Genomic DNA, 19,907 nt, shown 5'->3' with positions numbered 1-19,907 from the left:
CTAACCAACATCATGTAAATTTCATCAAATACATATGCTAATTTAATACTCTAATTAAATGGATTCTAATGTCCTCGAATCCGAAATCATTTATTTCTCCTAATAATAATTAGCAACTCATTCTCAATTCCGCAGCCACACATATACACACATTCATAGCATTTTATATATGTATTCCATATTCCACACGTATTAAATAAAAATAGCACAATTTCATCATCTAACTTCAACTTATTAATCCTATATACTTATCTTCTTACCTACTTAAATTATATATGAATATTATTTATTCCATAGAAGGATTTTAGCTTAAGTTTAAACCATCCCCTTAGCATCATTAGCTAAATCACATCTCTAAAGGATAAGGATACAAATTTTTAATCATTAAACAACTTGACTTTAACCTGATTGCGAAGAACGCAAGAACGTTGAAGGGGAAAGCAAGGAGACTATATCAAGACAGACAGAAATTACTCCGCAGTTACATCTAGACTTATGAACTTTTGCTCTGATACCACCTTTGTCACGACCCGACTCCGTGGGCCGGACCGGCACTAGGGCCCAGGTAAGCATAAGGCCCCCGAGGCCCGTAGTAAGCCTAATTACTCAACTTATACATTTCATACCATTTATAAAAAAGTAACGCATACGACAAGGCCCCAATTTAAATGGCACAACCCTATAACTGCGGAGTTCAGTAATAATCTGATAAAAGAGTAACTTATACAACCAAAATTAAATAACAAAAATATAAAGTTTACATTTATAACTCTGCGGAGAAGATTGCAGAGCTTCAATCGAATCAGCTGCTTCCTAGTACCTGGGAGGTTTGGAGAGAAGGGGGTGAGTTTTGCAACTCAGTGAATAATAATAAATAATACACACCACATACAGGCAAGCAAAATGCACCCTAGTATACTGAATGAACACACAACAGTCACTCATATGTCATCATATCAGCACCCACAACAATATCACCTTCAAATAATCACATCACGTGGAATTAGTCAGTGGCGTCACCTAAATCCCCGACGAGCCGTCCTCTCAAACAGCCCATCCTCTCAAAACATGTGCACCCGGGGAGCCAATCCCCATATCTGGCCGACCGGTCTAATCCTCACTTGACCAGTCCTCTCAATATTTTATTTTTTTACATTCTCTCTTTTCTTTTCCATATCATCAACATCATTTCATCAGTTCATCAGGTGCACACGGGGGCGCGATCTCCCATTTTACCCGGCCGACGGTCCACTTTCATCAGTTCATCAGGATCCTTATTTATCGACCGTCCTCACAAAACCATGGTGACCCACTTCATCCCAACTCCACACAAACAGAGCACAGGTATATACACAGCACAAATAATCAAACAATTCATTTATCATAATACACCAATTTGCATCCAAATGCACAATTATGCACAAGTATAATTATAGTGATCATAACATAATATATATGAGAAATACAATATGTAAATATATAAAAATGTAATGTTATGCAAATGCAGTGTTGATGCATTATTTATTATTACTCACAGTGATGGAGAGCGAAGTTCTAGCTTTGATTCTGTCCTGGAGGAGCACTAGATGGACCCGGGTGATCTAAGCAAAGTAAGAATGACGCAAAATTAATTCTATTAGATAAGATAATTCTTGACCACTCTAAAAATTTTATTTTATGTCTAAATTTTTATTTCTCTATCTAACTATATTTTATTTATTTTCTACCGAAATTTCGGCAGCATCTCCCCTAAAAATTGAACTATCCACCTGTTAAAATATCAACAATTTCATAAATATTCAATCTATACGGCCCATCCGTCGGGCAATTAATCAATTCAATTTCCCATCCTCCATCCGAAGAACAATATCAACATTTCCTTCAATTCTCAACATCACCACACAATCAAAATTATATATTACAATAACATTATATCTAAACTACCAATAAATTCAACACTATCATTATAAAGCTGTTAACTACTCATAATTACCAAATTAATTAATTATAAATAATAAAATTAATTTAATTAACTAGCACTACTAACATTAACTTAACTAAACTAATTTAACTACAAACCATTACTTTTATTCACTAAAACTAACTTAACTAAATAAACTAGCTACAACAATTAACTACAACTAACTTAACTAAAAAACTAGCTACAACAATTAACTACAACTAACTTAACTAATTAATTACTAACACTAACACTAACACTAACTCATCTAACTAAATTAACTAAATTTCCATTCATAGTTCCAAATAGTAATAATGTAACAAAATCCTCCAAATAAATCTGCAGAGTCGTTAGCTAAGGGTTTCAATCTATACATTAACTCTATCTACTTTAATCTCTTTAACTAAAATTAGGAACTCATGAATCCAACCGAAAAAGAGCCAGAATGCTGCTTACCTAGCTGCAAACGAGCTGAAAATCAAAATTTTTTTGGTTAGCTTGGCAGGCGTTAGCTTGATCGGAGCTGGGGCAGACAGTGGCAGGTGAAGTTGCTAGAAGGGACGGAAGAGCTCAAATGGCCGATCCTAGGTGGTCGGAGGCGTGCTGAAGCAGTGGCAGAGCGGTGGCGCGACAGATCCACTGAGGCGCGATGCTTGCTTGATCAACGACAGAAGGAGGCCGGGCCTGCTCGTGCCGCGCGATCTGGTCCAAGGAGCTGGTGAAGTCGCTGACGGAGCTGCTGCGACGTCGAGCTGCAGCGAGGAGCGACAGCGGAGTGGCGGTAGCGCGCAGCTCTGCTGCTCTGTCCCTGTCTCGCCAAAAATGCAGGCGCACTGAAGAAGAAAGAAAGAAAAGAAAGGAAAGAAGAAGAAGAAGAAGAAGAAGAAGAAAGAGAAGGAGGAGAAGGTGGCGGAGGTGAAGTCGCCGGTGGTCAAGAAACGCTAGAGGAAGAAGAGAGAGGAGGAAAGGGGTGGAGTGAGGAGGAGAGGACAGAGAAGGAAGGTAGGAGGAGGAACGGGGGGAGGGGGAGTGAAGTGTGCTAAAAAATAGAGGAAAAAAAGAAATTTCTAGATGGTTTGGGTCGAACCGGTTCGATTCGGTTCGATTCGGCCCCAATCCTCGATTTTCGATTGGTTTACGGCTTTTCCAATCGGTTTTTGATTCGATTTCTCACAGTGCTCGTACTAAAATATTACTATGAATTTTCCAGGCTGTCGGTTTATTAAATTTAAATGAAAAATCTTTAAAAATAAAAATTCGGGTTATTTCATTTACACTTTTCGTTTTTTAAAAAAATTACTCCCTCCGTCTCATTCTGTTTGTATGATTTGAAAAAACACGCATATTAAGAATCTAGTTAACAAAAGTTAATTTGTTCTTCTTTAATCTTAATCTCATTAAAATAATAATAAAAACTCTTCATTTAATAAACAATTATAAATGTTATTATGGAAAAAATAATTATTTACATATATAAAATTAAAATTTTACAAACATTTTGAGACATGCAAAAAATGAATAACAAGCAAACAAAATTAGACGAAGGGACTATTATTTATTTATTGCTTTGATGCAAAATATTCTAAAGCACTAAATCATAAACCAAACTGCTTTATTATAGTTTGATTTCATTGATTAAAAAAAAAATCAAAATGCAATTTATAGTTTAATTTTAAAAAAATTTGAAAAAATTATTAGCTAGTCCCTGATGTTTGACCAATTAATTAATTCGTCCTTATTATTTAGTAAAATTATTTAGGAGTCCCTCAAGTTCGCCTCCGTCTGCCTATTTGATCCCTACATCCATTTTCTGAGCTTTTTTCTGTTAAAATACTTCAAGACTGAGAGGGAAAAGAGAGAAAAATTTTTACAAAGACTTTCATTTCCTTTCGAGTTTTTACAACTTGTGCCATCTTCATCTCACATCAATCTTAGATTTATGGTGGTGGCAGGATCTAGAACTTGAGGAGATCAATCCTAAACTCATCACAAAACTGGTCTCCAGCCTCATCTTCCCCAATTGAGACTTGAATCAAGTGAATCGAAAGGAATTTCAGAGCTTGGTTTATCATGTTGCCTCCTCTCTATTCTTCAATCAATCGATTTTATGCTCGTTAAGGGTGCCACCGTTAGCTCCTTTTGCTGGATTTATAAACCATTTTCACGAGTCGATAGAAACTCTCAACTACAATTTAACACTTTCTCTTCTCCGATAAAAAAAAAAAAAAATCCCAGCCTTTGATTTTGCTTATTATTTGAGATTTTTTAGGTTTTGTTTATTGTAATATTATTGGAAGTGCTTAATTATAATTTGCGAGTTTTGAGTTTTGTTTATTATAGTACTAGAACTGCTAAGCCCTAGGATGTTTGGGGCTGCAATAAGTAAAAGAAATTTTGTATTGAATTTTCCTTAATTCGGGCATGATATACTCTTTTTACACCTTTCTTTTTCCTTTTTATTTTTTGCTTTTTTTAAAAATTTTATTTTAATGCATTTAAAGTATTTAAAATTATAATCTAATTTTTATCTGCAACTTCAACTTCAAAATTCTTGGTTCCTTGTAATTGATTGTTTTTTTTTTTCACACATATTTCTGGAATATATTTTTGTCACGACCCGATTCCGTGGGCCGGACCGGCACTAGGGTCCAGGTAAGCTTAAGGCCCCCGAGGCCTGTAAGTAAGCCTAAACTACTCAACTCAAGCATAGGACACTATTAATAGGAATAGTAGGCCCATACAAGTTATGATGTAATGTCACATAATTCGGCCCAATTTAATTATTACATACAAGTTTAGTTTTGAGCCTAATCATAATCAATCACATTCATAATATGGCATACTGATTCACCTGCACCTAATAACACCACAAACCATATATAAGGTAACACTTACGGGTAAGCCCATTTGAAAATACACGACCCTACAACTGCGGAGTTCAACAATAATTTGAAACTAGAGTAGTAATATGAAATTAATAATACAATTCTCAACTTATAATAACAAAAGTTATAAGTTTTACTTTGTAGCTCCGCGAAGAAAATGACAGAGCTTCAGTTGGATCAGCAATTTCCTACTACCTGAGAAGTTCGGAGAGAAGGGGGGTGAGTTTTGCAACTCAGTGAATAATAATAAATATACACACCACATACAGTCACGCAAAATGCACCCTAATATTTTAAAATGAGCATACTGCAGTCATTCATATGGCACAACACTAGCACCCACAAGTAATGTCACCTTCAAGTAATCAAGTAAGTGGAAATTAGTCAGTGGCACCACCTGAAACCCCAACGAGCCGTCCTCACACATGGCTCGCCCTCTCGTACATGTGCACCAAGGAGCCGATCCCTCATACGGCCAACTGGTCTAAGCCTTACTGACCAGTCCTCTCATTGTTTTTCCATTCTCTCTTTTCTTTTCCATATCAACAGGAGGCAACTCGGTGGTCTCCATCCAATCTAGATCGTCAAGTGCTCACAACAGGAGGCCACCCTGCGAGCTACAATCAAATCTAGATTGTCAGGTGCGCAACAACAAGAAGCCATCCTGTGAATCTCCATATAATCTAAATCATCAGGTGCACAAGGGGGCGCCGATTTCCCATTTTCCCGGCCAACGGTCAAGTATTATATCATAACCGGATCCATATCACAGACCGTCCTCACAAACCCCTGGTGGTCCACTTCATCCCAATTCCACACAAACAAGGCAACGTATAGCACAGCACAAGTAATCAACAATGCTTTCAAAGTAATACACCAAATACATCCAAATGTACAATCATAAATATAATTATATAGTAACAGTGACATAATATATATTTAGGAAATAATTACTATGCAAATGCAATGTTGATATGCATTATTTATTATTACTCACAGTGAGGGAGAGCGAAGTCCTAGCTTTGATTCTGTCCTGGAGGAGCACTAGATGGACCTGGGCGATCTAAGCAAAGTAAGAATGACACAAAAAGAAATAATTATATCAGACAAAATATCTCCTTACCCTTCTAAGAATTTTATTTTATATTCTAAATTTTTCTACGTAATTTAATCTCGATATCTAATTTCTTTTCTGTACTAAATTTATCTTTCTATCTAGCTCTATTTTATTTGTTTTCGTTTGAATTATATTTTATTTCTTATTTTATTTTCTATTAAAATTTATTTTATTTTCTATCAAAATTTATTTTATTTTCTACCGAAATTTCGGCAACATCTCCCCTAAAAATTGGACTATCTACCTGTTAAAATATCAACAGTTTCACAAATATTCAATCCATACGGCCCATCCGTCGGGCAATTATCAAACAACATTTTCCCATCCTCCTTAATCTCAACATCACCACACAATCCAATTTATACATTACAATAACATTATATCTTAATTAAATTAACAATAAAATTATAAAGCTATTAACTACTCACATTTACCAATTAAATTAACTACATTAATTAACCACAAATAATAAGGTTAATTTAATTAACTAACATTACTACCATTAACTTAGCTAGATTAATTAATTACAAATAATAAAATTTGATTTCATTACCTAGTATTAGTTAATTTAATTTAGTTTAATTAACTAATATTAACTTAATTAATTTAATTAACTATTATTTCATATCTAAATAACATTGACATTAACACAATTAATGTTAATTAATTAACTACTAACAACATTAACTAACACAATTAACTAAATAACATTAACACTATTAACGTTAATTAATTATGCTAGATCGAAATTTCTTACGCGAGTCGGGTAAAGAAGCAGTGACTGCCGGTGATCGAACTTGACTGGCATTGGCGGAGAGAGGCGGAGAGAGGCGGAGAGAGGCGGCTGGCAGCGAGACGTGCAGCTGGAGCTGCTGCTATGGGCGCGCCAGACCTGACAGAGGGCCTGACTGCGCGATCTGTGGCGCTGCGTGAGCTAGGACAAGGCGGAACGAGCAACAGAGCTGCTCCGGTGACGAGCGGCAGTGAGAACGGCAGTGGCGCTCGACTGGAGCTGCTGGACAGTGGTGCGAATGCAGGTGCAGGGAAGAAGAAAGGGGGAAGCAAAGAAAGAAAGAAAGAAAAGGAAAAGAAGAAGAAGAGAAGAAGGAAAAGGAGGAGAAGGTGGCGGAGATGGTGTCGCCGGAGATCGGGAAGCGCAGGAAGAAAATGGGGAAGGGTAGTGAGGTGCGCTAGAAATAGAAAGAAAAGAAAATTCTAGATGGTTTGGGTCGAACCGGTTCGATTCAGTTCGGTTCGGCCCAAATCTTGATTTTTAATTGGTTTATGGCTTTTTCAATCGGTTTTTTGTTCGGTTTCTCATGATAGTTGCACTAAAATATTAATATTAATTTCAGGCTTGTCGGTACATTAAATTTAATTGAAAAATCTTTGAAAATAAAAATTCGGGTTGTTTCAATTTTACTCCTTAAAATTTTCTTTTAATTTTATTTTTAAATTTTAACTAAATTAATAGAATAAGTAAATTTTTTGTGATTTTTTTAAATGAAATTTATAGAGAGAGAGAGAGACGGAAAGTGTATGCGAGGATAGAAATGAAGAGATCAATGACTTAATTAGAAAAAGATACAATAGGGGTACTATTGTCTTTTCAATGAAATTTAATGGAAAAAGAAGCACTTTTTTAAAAGAACGACTAAATAGGTATACGGTCCCAAACCTTTGGAACTGTCAGATAATTTAATAAATAGCAGGGACAAGTTAATTATTTGATCAAATATCAGAAATTAAATAATAATATTTTTTTTTAAATATAAGGAATAAAGTAATTAATTCAAAATATATGCACGAAAATGTAATTTTTTTCCTTCGAAATGTTTGTAATTAACAACTCGATGTCGTTTCAAAAGGACAGTAAAAATCTCTCTCGCGCGCACCCGCAAACAACATCATTGGTCGGTTCTCTGTTTGACACGACCGGAGCACCTCATCTTCTGGGCAACGACTCTGCTGCCCGCTGTCACATTCATCTTCGGCGAATTTTTTTAACCGGTAAGTTAGGCAACCTCTTCTTTCTTGTTGTTTATGATTTTTATTTCTTTTATTTTTTAGTAGTTGTAAGAATTAATTTAGGTTTTCAGTTTCTAGGATTTCGTAGAGGATTTGGGGTTTTTCTGCGTTTATCGAATTTGTGACTAACTTGAACGCACAAGGTAAGTTTTCATTAAGTTAATTACCATGCATAACTAGGGTTTTGTTTGAACTGCTTGAAACTTAAACCTCCAACATTTCCAAGTTACCCAATTCTGTTCCTCTTCCTTGTTCTTCTCGTCCTCCTCTGTTATTTCAATGATTTATGGGTTTGAATTTGAATTTCATCAAGTACATTTCGTGGTATTCTATCTTTTAATTCTTTCTGCACAAATTTGATAAAAGAAAACTTCAATTAGGTTTTTATTTTAATTTAGATTTGATTAAATTTTTCTTGGTTGAATTAATGGGTGGGTTCTTTATTTTATGCTATGGGTAGCGTCAACCAAGAGAAGATGGAACCAGAGGTTATTAAGGCAGAGCTAGTGTTGCCCACGCATTTGAGCTTCAAGAGGATTCAAATGTATGAGAAGTATCCAAAAGGTCAAGCAAGAGGTCGCCATTGGAAACATCTGAAACAAATTCTTCAGGCTGAGAATTTCCAAAACTATCCTCCCGATGAACCCAATTGTAAACTTAGCACAACCAACTTGACTCATTTTTAAATTCTGTTAATTTAATTTTTCCATGTAATCTTAGCACAACCCGATAATGATAAATGCTTTACATTTTAGCATTGATAGTTTTCTTGGTACTAGGTATTAACTCAATTCTGCTTTAAATTAATTTTTATTTGTGTATGTACGTTGCAGATGTTAATATTGAGTCTCCACCCTCAATGCATCCATGCAAGAGAATCTGTGATATAACTGGATATGAGGTATGTGTTTGTTTATTGAGAAGCTGCATTTCAAGTCAGATTTATTCAGGTATTATTTATGGCTCACCGCTTACCCATGAATGATACACCAAATCTGTGATTTTTCACTGGTTTTGGACACTTTCTATGGGTCAAATGAAATCCGCCGCTGATGAAAGCTTAGTGATCACTAACAGGTCTCACAAGTGAGTTCAAATTGCGCTGCTAATCCAGTTCTAAAGACTAGAGGAATAACTCTCATTCTTTCACTACCAACTTTTTAGGTTATGGTTGTCCATTAGTAGTGTATTGGTCTGTTGATTTATAAACCTTCTATCACAGAAGAAAAAACCATGTCCTAATCTGCTTTTCAGGCTAGAGGAAGTAGTATTGCTGTATACTGGTGTTTCAATGGCAATTTCTGTTTTATGGTGTGGTCTATTAGTTTAGTATTGTCTTGTTGATTAATGTTATTGTTCTAATATTTTAACATAATTTCTTTACGACTTAATTGACAATGACAGTTTTGACATCAAGGATATTTCATTGAGGTTCAACAACTGGTGTATACATGTTGAGCATTAAACAGTTGGGAACAAGAAACTAATAGGGATAGGGCAAAGAACTTAGATCTTTATTACTAAGTCTAACTTTCCAAAATATTTGAAGAATACAGCAGAAACTCTTAGGATATCCTAGAATCATCATTTCACTTCTCATCTTATGTTGGAAGGCTTGTGTTGCTTGAGTTGTGGTTAATATCTTCAGATTGAGCTCAATGCATTTAATTTCAGCTGCTGCCTTGTACTTCATGTAACCGATTTGTTTATTTAGTCTAAATTATATTGTTCCTGCATATTGTCATTATATTGCTATTTTGCAGGCACCTTACTTAGATCCAAGGACCAAACTCAGTTATGCGAGCGCCGATGTCTTCAAGCTTGTAAGATCGCTTCCAAATGAGTATGTGCAAAGGTATCTGGCACTGAGAAAATGCAGCAGTTGTTCTGAAATGATGTGTATGATTTGATTCTGTTTTGCTTTGTAATACATAACAGTGAAATATGAGAGTAAGATGTCCTCTAGTTGGTTGTCTAGATTTGTACTGGGTTTGGTTAGATTGTGTAATTTTGTTAGATTGTTCCTTTTTTCTTCACCATCAATTTATACATGTGCAAACTGGATAAAAACCACGTAAGAATTGAAGAAGAGAGATGTGAGACGAAGTATTTAGGCAAACTTGAAATAATCGTGTGCAAACTGACAAAAAAAAAAAAAAAAAAAAAAAATACAAGCCGGGATTTATCATTTTCAAATGACTGCGAATTATCCTCTTTTGATTCTACAAAATCTCTCATTGTTTTAGTTTTTTTTGTTAAATGATAATGGTATCTGCTTTAATATTCTTACATATTTGCTTGGCCAAATGACAAATTTTTCGTTTGTCCTTTTTTTAGTCTTCATTTTTGTTTTTAGTTTATTTGTATGGATGATGCATTTTATAGCCTGTGTTGCACGGAAATGGAAAATGCGGAAGCGTGAAAACGGGGAAAAGGGTTATGAAAAATATAACGGGGAAAAGGGTTATGAAAAATATAAGGTTATATTTATAGATATAAGAATAAGTAGGTTCAATCGACATTCATCGTATCCAAAATAATTACAAGTTCCATACTAATAAAAAATACATGTTTTGTGAATTTATATTATTTAAATTAGAGAAATGAGCTTCTATGGAAACCTGAAATGATGAGTTTTACACAATCCAAATTGGTAAAAACACTTATTGTCGAGAGAATTCGAATTCGAAACTTTTCACTCTTTACGAAAGTAAAAAAACTAATTAGATCACAAGTGTTTTTTTTTTTTTTTTTTTTCAATTGGTCGAAAGACCGAATGAATATAAAAAATTTACTATCATATGTGGTCATATGTTAAAATATCGTAAATTTCTGTATTCGATTTAAGTTTTGTAGGCAATATTTAAAAGGAATTTTTATATGATTGTCATACATTAATATCATATATTTTTAGGCTCAATGCACTAAATTTCATCAATTTATTTTTCATAGAAAAAGTCTATTTTTCAATATATAATTAAATTTATTAAATAATTTATTTAACCTATTAAACACCTTAATTTATAAAATTAAATCGACTAAATATTTATTAGATAATTAAAAATATATGAAAATTATTATTGAAAATATTGTATTAACTGCCTTAGAAATTGTTATTTGTAATGTAAAGAGATGTGAGTTTATAACAAAAAGTGAAGAGCGTTACAAATTCGTTTTAATCTTTAAAATGATTAAAATTGAGGGATAAAATGATGTATTCGGTGTGTATATATATATATATATATATATATATAAAATCCTGAACCAAATAAAATTCTTACAAATCTGACTTGACACTCTCTCTATCCAGAATTTCTATTTCTTTTTTTTTCACAAAATTTTGAGTTTTCTAGCTTATTTTTTGAAATTTTTGATTGGATAATTATTTTAAATGTTTTTATAATAATAATTAATCAATATATATCTAGAGATAATTATCACTTTAAAGAAATTTTGATCTGATCGGATGTTTTAAAAATAATAATAACTAGATAATTATTATTTAAAAAATTTATAATTACTAATTAAAAATAAATTCTTTGCTTGGATCTTTTGCAGCTATTACCAATAAAATTGAAGCTTCCCCATTGAATTTATGTATTTTTTAATATTTTTCTACATGTTGCAGTATAATTTCAGGTGAGCTGCGGCTGAACCTCGACCACTACTTCCAGCGCTGCTGTAGTGCTTCTTCTTCTTCTTCTTCTTCTGGTAATGGCCAATGGGTTCTTATTTTGTCTATTTCAAATAATTGATTGTATACCTCAATTTTAATATTTTCAAATCCTGCACTAATGATATACAGAATCCGAGTGTATCTATATATTTCTGAGTTTCAGGATTGATTCAGAACGGAATTGCAATTTGTCATCGAATCGAAGGATCTGACTATCACTGCGAGTTGTGCAGGATAAGACAGATATTATCTTCTCTCATGATTTGCTACGAAGGATCTGAATTGCTTATTTCTAAAATGGGAATTTTAAAAATTATAGATTTAAAAATCAAACATTTCTTATTAATTATGATTAATTTTGATCTTTTTGTTTCGAGATATATATACTTACTTACTTAATATTAATTTACTCAATTGGTATAATTATTATTGATATTGGATTAAATTATATTTTTATCCTTTTGTTTCAATAACCAATAAAAATATATTATACTTTACCTTTAATTCTTAGAATCCTTAATGGAATTTCGAAATAAAATATAATTATAAATCTATAATTACAAAAAAAATAAAAAAGCTAAAAAATTCGCATTAAGTTCAATATTGTTAAACCAAAACTCATTGAAAATTTACCAAAAAAAAAAAAAAAAAAAAAAAAAGATGCCTCACATGCAGTTACATACATTCGTTTTGTTTAATGAATGAATTTATTACATCTCTAGCTACAACTTATGTTTTTATCAGATTAAACCGGATCAACTGCCACTACATCCACTACATAATTTAATTGATCTGATAGTCCGGTCCGATTTAAAAAATTAATAAAATCTTTTTCTTTTTTTTTTTTATTGTGACTGTAATTTTTTTCCTTTCCACTGGTTTTGTCAAACATTGCACTGCTTAAAATGCAGTTTTCTCCTAATAAATAAAATAATTATTAAAATTATAAATACACAGCGGGTGTACAGATAAACTAGATAAGGTTATCAACTGCTTCTGCAATCTATCTTTAGATTGTCTCTGCTCTGCTTGTAGCAGAAGAACAAAAAGATAAACTCTTCTCTTTAGAAGAATCAGAAGAAAGAAGAAAATGTTAAGTCTTGCAGTGGGTTCTTCAGCAGCAGCCACCATGGCCAAGCTTTCCACGAATTGCAGCTATGGCAAAGCCTTATTGGCTCAAAATCCAACCACAACCACACAATTTGGGTTCAATGGATCCCAACCACCTTCGCATCTCTTCATCTCCACCACCAGACCCATTTCCTCTTTTAAGACTGCTGTTGCTGCTGTCGAGTCTAATGAGCTCGGTTCCTCTTCCCCTAATCCTCCTGACAAGGTTTTCTTCTTTCTTTGCGTTTCTTTGCGTTTCACATAAAAGACAATCTATTTCTTGTGAATTCCTATCTAGGCCTTGTTTGGTTTATGGTATGTAATAGGATGGGAGTAGAGTAATTGTTTTTAGCTTTGTCTCAAATTTGCTGTTGAACAATTATTCCATGGAATCATAATTTTATACTTTCAAGTTCTAATTCAAGTTATAAATGTGTAATAATTTTCCATTTGTAATTAATGTTTTCAAAATCTATGCAGCACTGATGTTATAAAAGAGTGAAGAAAAGTTATTCCATTCTATGGAATTGCTATTCTATTCCTTTTTTCTACTTGTTCCGTGAACCGAATGAGTCCTTGGTTTATCAAGGTCTTAATTATGATTCCTCTAAGAATATACACCTTCACCTGAAGCTGTCCAATTTCACTTACTCGTTTTATAATGCAGAAACAACCCAACAAGTATTATTTCGTTGTTGCAAATGCAAAATTCATGCTGGATGAAGAGGAACACTTTCAGGAACTCATGTTTGAGCGTCTTCGTTATTATGGAGAGCGAAACAAAGAGCAGGACTTCTGGCTTGTGATTGAGCCTAAGTTCCTTGATAAATTCCCTAACATTACCAATAGGTTGAAGAGACCTGCTGTTGCTCTAGTCTCCACTAATGGTCCATGGATCACGTAAGAACAATACTGACAACTTTTCTGATTGCAATTTCTTGTTTGCTTTTCTTTTGCATTTGATGTCTATTCTCAACTACAAAATATGACGTTTTTAATCAAAACTGGTGGAAATTTGAAAATGCTTGCTAGTTGCTAGGACTTCTTGGAGCATAACTGGCACTTGACATTCTGTCAAACTGCAGAAATTAGATTCGAGCTTGTTCAACTTTGGCATAACTATAACCTGTGACCTGTCCATTATGTCAAATTATGAGCTTGTTCAGAATTCTAGAATGCCTAAGCCTACCAAAATTTCTTGGTGTTGTTTTTGTTACCTAAGACTTCAAGTAATATTTTCACAAACAATTTGGAGATAATGACTCATTTTTGTGTTTTCATTAAATTTGAATGATCTATGTTGTGGTCATTTTATTCTGCTAGTAAAGTAGCAACATCAGTCAAGTGGTAATGCTTGTAAAATAAGCTGTTGAATCACTTATGCTTATGGGTCTAGTTTGAGCAAGCATGCCTTGCCTCCTGTAGTCTTAAACCTGAGAGCCCTTTTCTTACAATCAATTGAGACACCAGGGAATTGTGTGCTTTTCTTTTCTTCTCCCTCTCAACCTTTGAGATTTGCATTGAGAAGTTTGCTATATCAAATATCAAATGTGCTCAAAGTTATGTACATTGCACCATGAAACAAAAATCTAGATGTGTGCATTTATATATATATTGTTTTTCTTGCGCCTTAAATCTTTTCCTCGTCATTGTGTTGCCTGACAGGTTTATGAAATTAAGATTGGACCGGGTTTTATCTGATAGCTACGAAGCTGACACCTTGGAAGAAGCATTAGCTTCCAATCCTACCACTCTAGAGTTTGAGAAGCCAGAAAAATGGGTAGCACCATATAAAAAGTATGAATTTGGATGGTGGGAACCCTTCTTACCTGCTCAATCCAAAGAATCAAAAGTATAGAGCACTCCCTTTTTAACCTTGACTAGTTTTTTTTTATCCCCTTCTCTCACTCTCTCCCTTTCTGGTTTTCTAAATTTTTTTGTGACTAAGGAATTTTTCTAATGTACTAGTTACTGGTAGTCTAAGTAGCTGCGATCAGCATATGACGATGAGGAGCTGTGTGATTGCTGCAAAGGTTTCGTAATTTAGCTCCTATGATTTCTAGTCTAAGTGGCTCCTCTTATGTTTATGGAAATCTGATATACCATATTTGTGCAATCTCAACCCTTGATTTAACAGTGAATGGTGGTAGAGAATTTATTGGAAAGATTTTTTATTTTTGTGAAGTGGCTGGTATTTATTAAATATAGAAATCTCAACCATTCATTTTGAATTCAATAGCTGAGACTTGAGATTGCACAAACATTAGAGGACCTTAATCCCAATTTTTTTTAAAAAATCTTGTCTGCACAAATCCAGGAAGAAGAAACAGTGCATCTTCTTAAATTACTCTTAGTAGGCATTAACATCTGCTTCTTACATAGATGATAGTGGGATGGTACTAGTCTTTGCAAATTACTCTTCCATGAATATCTAAATTGATCTCTTACAGATTGTAAAACGGATAGAGATCTACTAATCTAATTGTGCTTCAACTTGTTCTTCTTATTAATGCTTGTGATCTTTCTGAGTCAGTATTGGAAGTTTTTGGATAAACTTTTCATCCAACACAGCATACTGCTTTTTTATTTCAATCCATGCCTTCTCCGCATATATCAACATCATCTTCATGCTTCTCATATAGCATTGGCAGTGTCAACAGCATCACAAACACTGCACAATTCATGCTAAATTATATCAGATGGAGATTTCTTGTCAGAGTTTGATTAGAATGACAGTGGATATTAGTGTTCAAGTATAATCAATTAACAGTTCCTTTTCTTTCATTATGGAGGAAAAAGAGAAATATCCCAGTTGATTTCTGGAAAAATTTGCCAAGATAACTAACTAAATATTAGATCAGATGATAACAAACGACTCTCTTATCCAAGACTGATAATGTTGCTTTTGCAGGCTAAGATTCAATGAGTTTTAATCCCTATATTAAGAAAGGCCTCAACTTTGAACGTGCTAAACTAGATTGTTCTATAGGAATGAGATTTAGTGATTCAATTTTAGGAAGATATTCATCCTTACTCCTGGTATCATGCAAAACAAGAATATAATTAGGAAAAGAATCTGAAGGACCTAATTTTGCATGGATTTAGCATAAACAAGAAGGCATTAGAAATAAATCAATAAAAGAACTGACCCAAGTAAAAGAGGGTCAAAAAACTGAACCAGTTTCCAACAATAGATATGATCCACAACACACCAATCACCTGAAAATGTAAGGAAAAACAAATCCCATGTTAGTCAGAGTCACAGTTACAAAAAGGAACAATGGCTGTAGCAAGTCCCAAATTAGTACTTTTTTTGCGAAAAAACACATTGGAGATACCAACTTCTTATTGTTAATGAAACTTATTCATGTATTCTTTGAAACTATTCTCTTTTGGTTAATTGAAGTCTATGATATGAACTCACAAGCTTATAATCTTAAAGATAACTCCAGTGCCACATAACTCAAGCTCATTGGTTCTGGAATTATACTTTTAAAACATTTTTTTTTTCACATAATTAAAGTATATTAATAAAATGATTAGGGGGAGGGAACGTAAAGGTCATTATACCGATAAAAATTTCTTCAAATCCTTTCCAGATGCTATATTTCTAAGGGTTGTAATTGCCATGTTAAGTTCACTTCTGAGCCCAAGAAGAATAGTAACAAACAGTTCTTCTGGCACAGTAATTTTGGGGAATTCTGGAGGTGACCTGTCTCATAAAACAAGAAATATGTTGTTATTAAGCAGAAAGCAGAAAATGATTGTAGGTCAGGTGTTTGATGAAAATACATTACTCACATATTGGCGAAGGAGGCTAAATTTGACCAAAGAAAGAGCAGTGCAAAAGCGAGAATGAGAGAATGGCAAATAAAAGTAAGCAAATGGTAACCCACACACTCAAACAGAAGCCATATAACGGTGGCTGCAGAAAATACAGAGGCTGAAGCTTGCTTGTTCCTCCACAGCATTACATCAGCATCTGAAACAGGAAAAACCATACACGTACAAAATTTTAGGTCTTGTTTGGTTCACGAAACAACATGGGATAAGCAGAGAATAGAACAATATTCCGAATTCAAACATGAAATCACCATTCCATAGAATAGTAATCATCGTTTAAAAGCCTTTTTAAAGTATTATTATATAAGGTATATAATATATTACATTTCCCGCCTCCAAGGACCAAATGGAGAGGCTTCTGGCGGCCGAAGAGGCGGTTCTTGCGAGCAGAATGCATTTTAGCGTGGGCATCAATCTCAGAATCAGAATCTGAAGAGGAAGAGGAAGAAGAAGAAGAAGAAGAGTGTTTGTCATTTCCACGTTGACGCTTCTCAATTTCTGGTGATTCCCCCATTGTTTGATCGAGGTATGGATAATGGAATAATCAGATCCAAATATTGTTTTGATCGTCTCTTTCTTTCTCTTTGTTTTGGTTTCTGTTATGAAATATTCGAAATGATCGCCTATTTTACTCCCATGAAATTCGCTAATTTTTACCCATTCATTTTTTTTCTGATTTGAATTGCAAATTGCAAAACAAAAATGGAAATGGCCAGCCACACAAAAACTATCTTGGGGGTGTTACATGCTTGGATATATTAAATTTTTTTTTTTTGAATTTTAATAATAAAAGAAAATTTTGCTGATAAGAAAAAAAAGTCCTCTCATAATACAACAAATTTGGAGTTTTCATAATTGAAAGATGAATGATATTTCCTTATTTTTCATTTGAAAAGTTTAAATTTTAAATTTGGGTGATATAATTTAATTTTGTTAATTTTCATATTTTAGAACTTAAAGTTAATAATTTTTTTAAAAAAACCGAAAATATTAAATTATGTTAAAGGTGGTTCGATTTTATAAGAAATCAATTCACTTTATACAATCTAAATACTGCAACCCAAAATATACGTTCACGAGTTTTGACCGGCTAAAACGCCAAACGGTATTTTTATAGAGTGTGGTAACACAACATTTGAACTAGCTTTTAGATGTTAAGCTAACAATTTTATAAAAAGTTAACTTATATAACGTTTAACTTTTAGCGTTGCATGAAAAACTATTTTAATAATCAATCGCTAAATACTACTAAAATAACTAATAACTATCAAAATAATTAATTTTATTGAATAGACCTAGAAATCAAATCCAAAACCTTGGAGCTTAAGTATTAATTTTAACAGTTTAATATACATAAATATTCTCAATTATACGAATTTATTATAATTGCAGTCTTAATTTAAATTTCTTTACAATCACACTTTAAAATGAAATTTAATTAGTTTTTAAACTTTAAAATAAAATTTAAGTTAGGGTTACTATTAAAAAAAAATAAATGTTTGAGGGAATCATAGTTGAGTTTGGTTAAAAAATTAAAACGGCACCGCTTTCATTAAAACAAAATCCCTAAAGTTTCTCTTATCTCCTCTCACTCTCTCGCTTACAATTTGTTTTGGTTTTCTGATTTTAAAAAGGAAAAATTACTATTTCATTTCTGAGGTTTGTCCAAATTAATAACTTCGGACATTTTCGTTAAACATTTTTTACGTTTGCTTTTGTCTAAGGATACAGTCTTTTCGTTTAAAAAAATGTTGAATTTCCGTTAATTTTATATGAAAAAGACTAAAAACAAACATACCGTGGGACCCACGAATAACAAAAACTCATATTTAAAAAACCCCAAATTCTCTTCCCGTCGCAGAAGCAACGATCTCCCTCTCATCCCCTCCGGTTAATTTTCCGACCTCTCAACGGTCGGCGAAAGATGGCTACTAAACCTTCAGGCGCTGGTAATCACGTCATCGGCCTTTCTTTCACGGGTCGAAGCCTTTACAACGCCAATCGAGGCTCTCCTTCTTACAGCGCCGCCATGCCTTCCCGATCTACTTCCGTCGAGTTCCAGTGACGTGAGTGACAGTGGAAAGGATGCTGAGACCTGAGAGGGACCCCGCCGACACTGCCTTATATGGCCCTTCGGAGACGTACGCGGCCCCAACAGCGAATGATATTCGAGATACCATATATGATCTGCGTCACCGTCGGACTCTGGTTTTGCGACAATCGGAGGCGGACAAGGTAGTGGTCCGGTATTATTATTTTGAAAATTACAAACTACTTATCAATTAATTCTAGTGATTTCTTTTTCATTTGTTCTTTTCAGCAATGGCTTTTGGGCAATTTATGTAATAGCCAGTAGTTTCATGGTGGTTTTTCTGTTGTGTTTTCAGTTTCTATTTGGTGGGTCTGGAAATTGCAATAGCGCAAATGCATTGAAGTTGAACCCCAAAGATAACTGTAACTAGACATTCTCCTCTTTTTTCAGCTATTATTAATTGGTTTCTTTGTTTTTCTGTGCTTTTTTTCCTTTTTTTTTCTTTTCTTTTTTTACATACAAGAAAATGTATTGATTCAAGAATCCAAAATTTGCAGTAGAAGGAAGATGCAGATTGTTGTGATGAATTATGGTGGTTTTGTTAGAAGCACTGACGGATTGCAATCTCTAGTTCTATACTCTGTTGATTCATTAGTTATGTGGCTGCAATGTTGCCTTTGAAATTGATAAGCTTTCCTTATTTAGCATTGGTTTTGTACTTTACTTCTGAACCAGCAAGGAAGAAGCGAAAAAGAATATGTATGCACGTTGTTATTTGTGGGTTCACAATACGGGTTTTTTTGGTCTTTTTCATGTAAAATTAACGGGAAATCAGCTCTCTTTAGACAGAATGACACGGAAGCAAAACCAGGGATGTTTAAATAACTTGATCAAAATATATGGATGAAGTTATTATTTTTGTCAAAATTCAAGGATAGAATAGTAATTTTCCTTTTAAAAACTGATTGAAAATCAACCGCTGATAATTCAAATATAAATCAGTTCAAAAAAAAAGAGAATTCAAATCTAAAAATTAAAAAAATAAATAAACTCACGCTAGCTGTATAAGATTGAGGCTCGTGTGAAATTATTATTGCTAACAAGTAACAACAGATTTTGTATGAAAATTAGGAATAGTATGGTGAGCCCATCAGAACAGTACTACAAAAATCTAAAGTTTGATTTTGTCAACCATATGAAATATCATATACAAAATATTTAATAATATCATTATAAATTAATTGATTATAAAAAAT

The 19,907-nt window shown here is 33.5% G+C and overlaps 1 protein-coding gene, 2 long non-coding RNA genes and 2 pseudogenes across 4 annotated transcripts; 3 read left to right on the top strand and 2 right to left on the bottom strand.

Moving 5' to 3' along the window:
• Positions 1-685: 685 nt before the first annotated feature.
• LOC149491961 (uncharacterized) lies at positions 686-2,835 on the bottom strand. The gene is made up of 3 exons (XR_016319204.1): positions 2,417-2,835; positions 1,536-1,601; positions 686-820 (listed from the first exon to the last, which is right to left on the bottom strand). It is a non-coding gene; the product is annotated as an uncharacterized LOC149491961 (long non-coding RNA).
• A 5,147-nt stretch (positions 2,836-7,982) lies between these two features.
• Positions 7,983-10,033, top strand: LOC149491960 (protein EIN6 ENHANCER-like; annotated as a pseudogene). The gene is made up of 4 exons (XR_016319203.1): positions 7,983-8,133; positions 8,451-8,641; positions 8,824-8,891; positions 9,754-10,033. The product of XR_016319203.1 is annotated as a protein EIN6 ENHANCER-like (transcript).
• Positions 10,034-12,631: 2,598 nt separating this feature from the next.
• LOC149491959 (protein YCF54, chloroplastic-like) lies at positions 12,632-14,892 on the top strand. Its single transcript, XM_089716944.1, has 3 exons — positions 12,632-13,002; positions 13,444-13,676; positions 14,442-14,892. The coding sequence occupies exons 1-3, from the start codon at positions 12,757-12,759 to the stop codon at positions 14,632-14,634; spliced, it is 672 nt and encodes a 223-aa protein (XP_089573070.1). The 5' UTR covers positions 12,632-12,756; the 3' UTR covers positions 14,635-14,892.
• A 136-nt stretch (positions 14,893-15,028) lies between these two features.
• LOC149491958 (reticulon-like protein B5) lies at positions 15,029-17,133 on the bottom strand (annotated as a pseudogene).
• On the top strand, positions 17,006-19,536 carry LOC119371358 (uncharacterized). Its single transcript, XR_005178969.2, has 4 exons — positions 17,006-17,145; positions 18,481-18,854; positions 19,007-19,073; positions 19,209-19,536. It is a non-coding gene; the product is annotated as an uncharacterized LOC119371358 (long non-coding RNA).
• The last annotated feature ends 371 nt before the right edge of the window (positions 19,537-19,907 follow it).

Source organism: Jatropha curcas, unplaced genomic scaffold (genome assembly GCF_041381405.1).
Source record: "Jatropha curcas cultivar XTBG-Jc1 unplaced genomic scaffold, XTBG_Jcur_1.0 HiC_scaffold_209_pilon, whole genome shotgun sequence".
Lineage (NCBI taxonomy): Eukaryota > Viridiplantae > Streptophyta > Magnoliopsida > Malpighiales > Euphorbiaceae > Jatropha > Jatropha curcas.
This window is presented reverse-complemented; position numbering and strand designations above follow the sequence as displayed.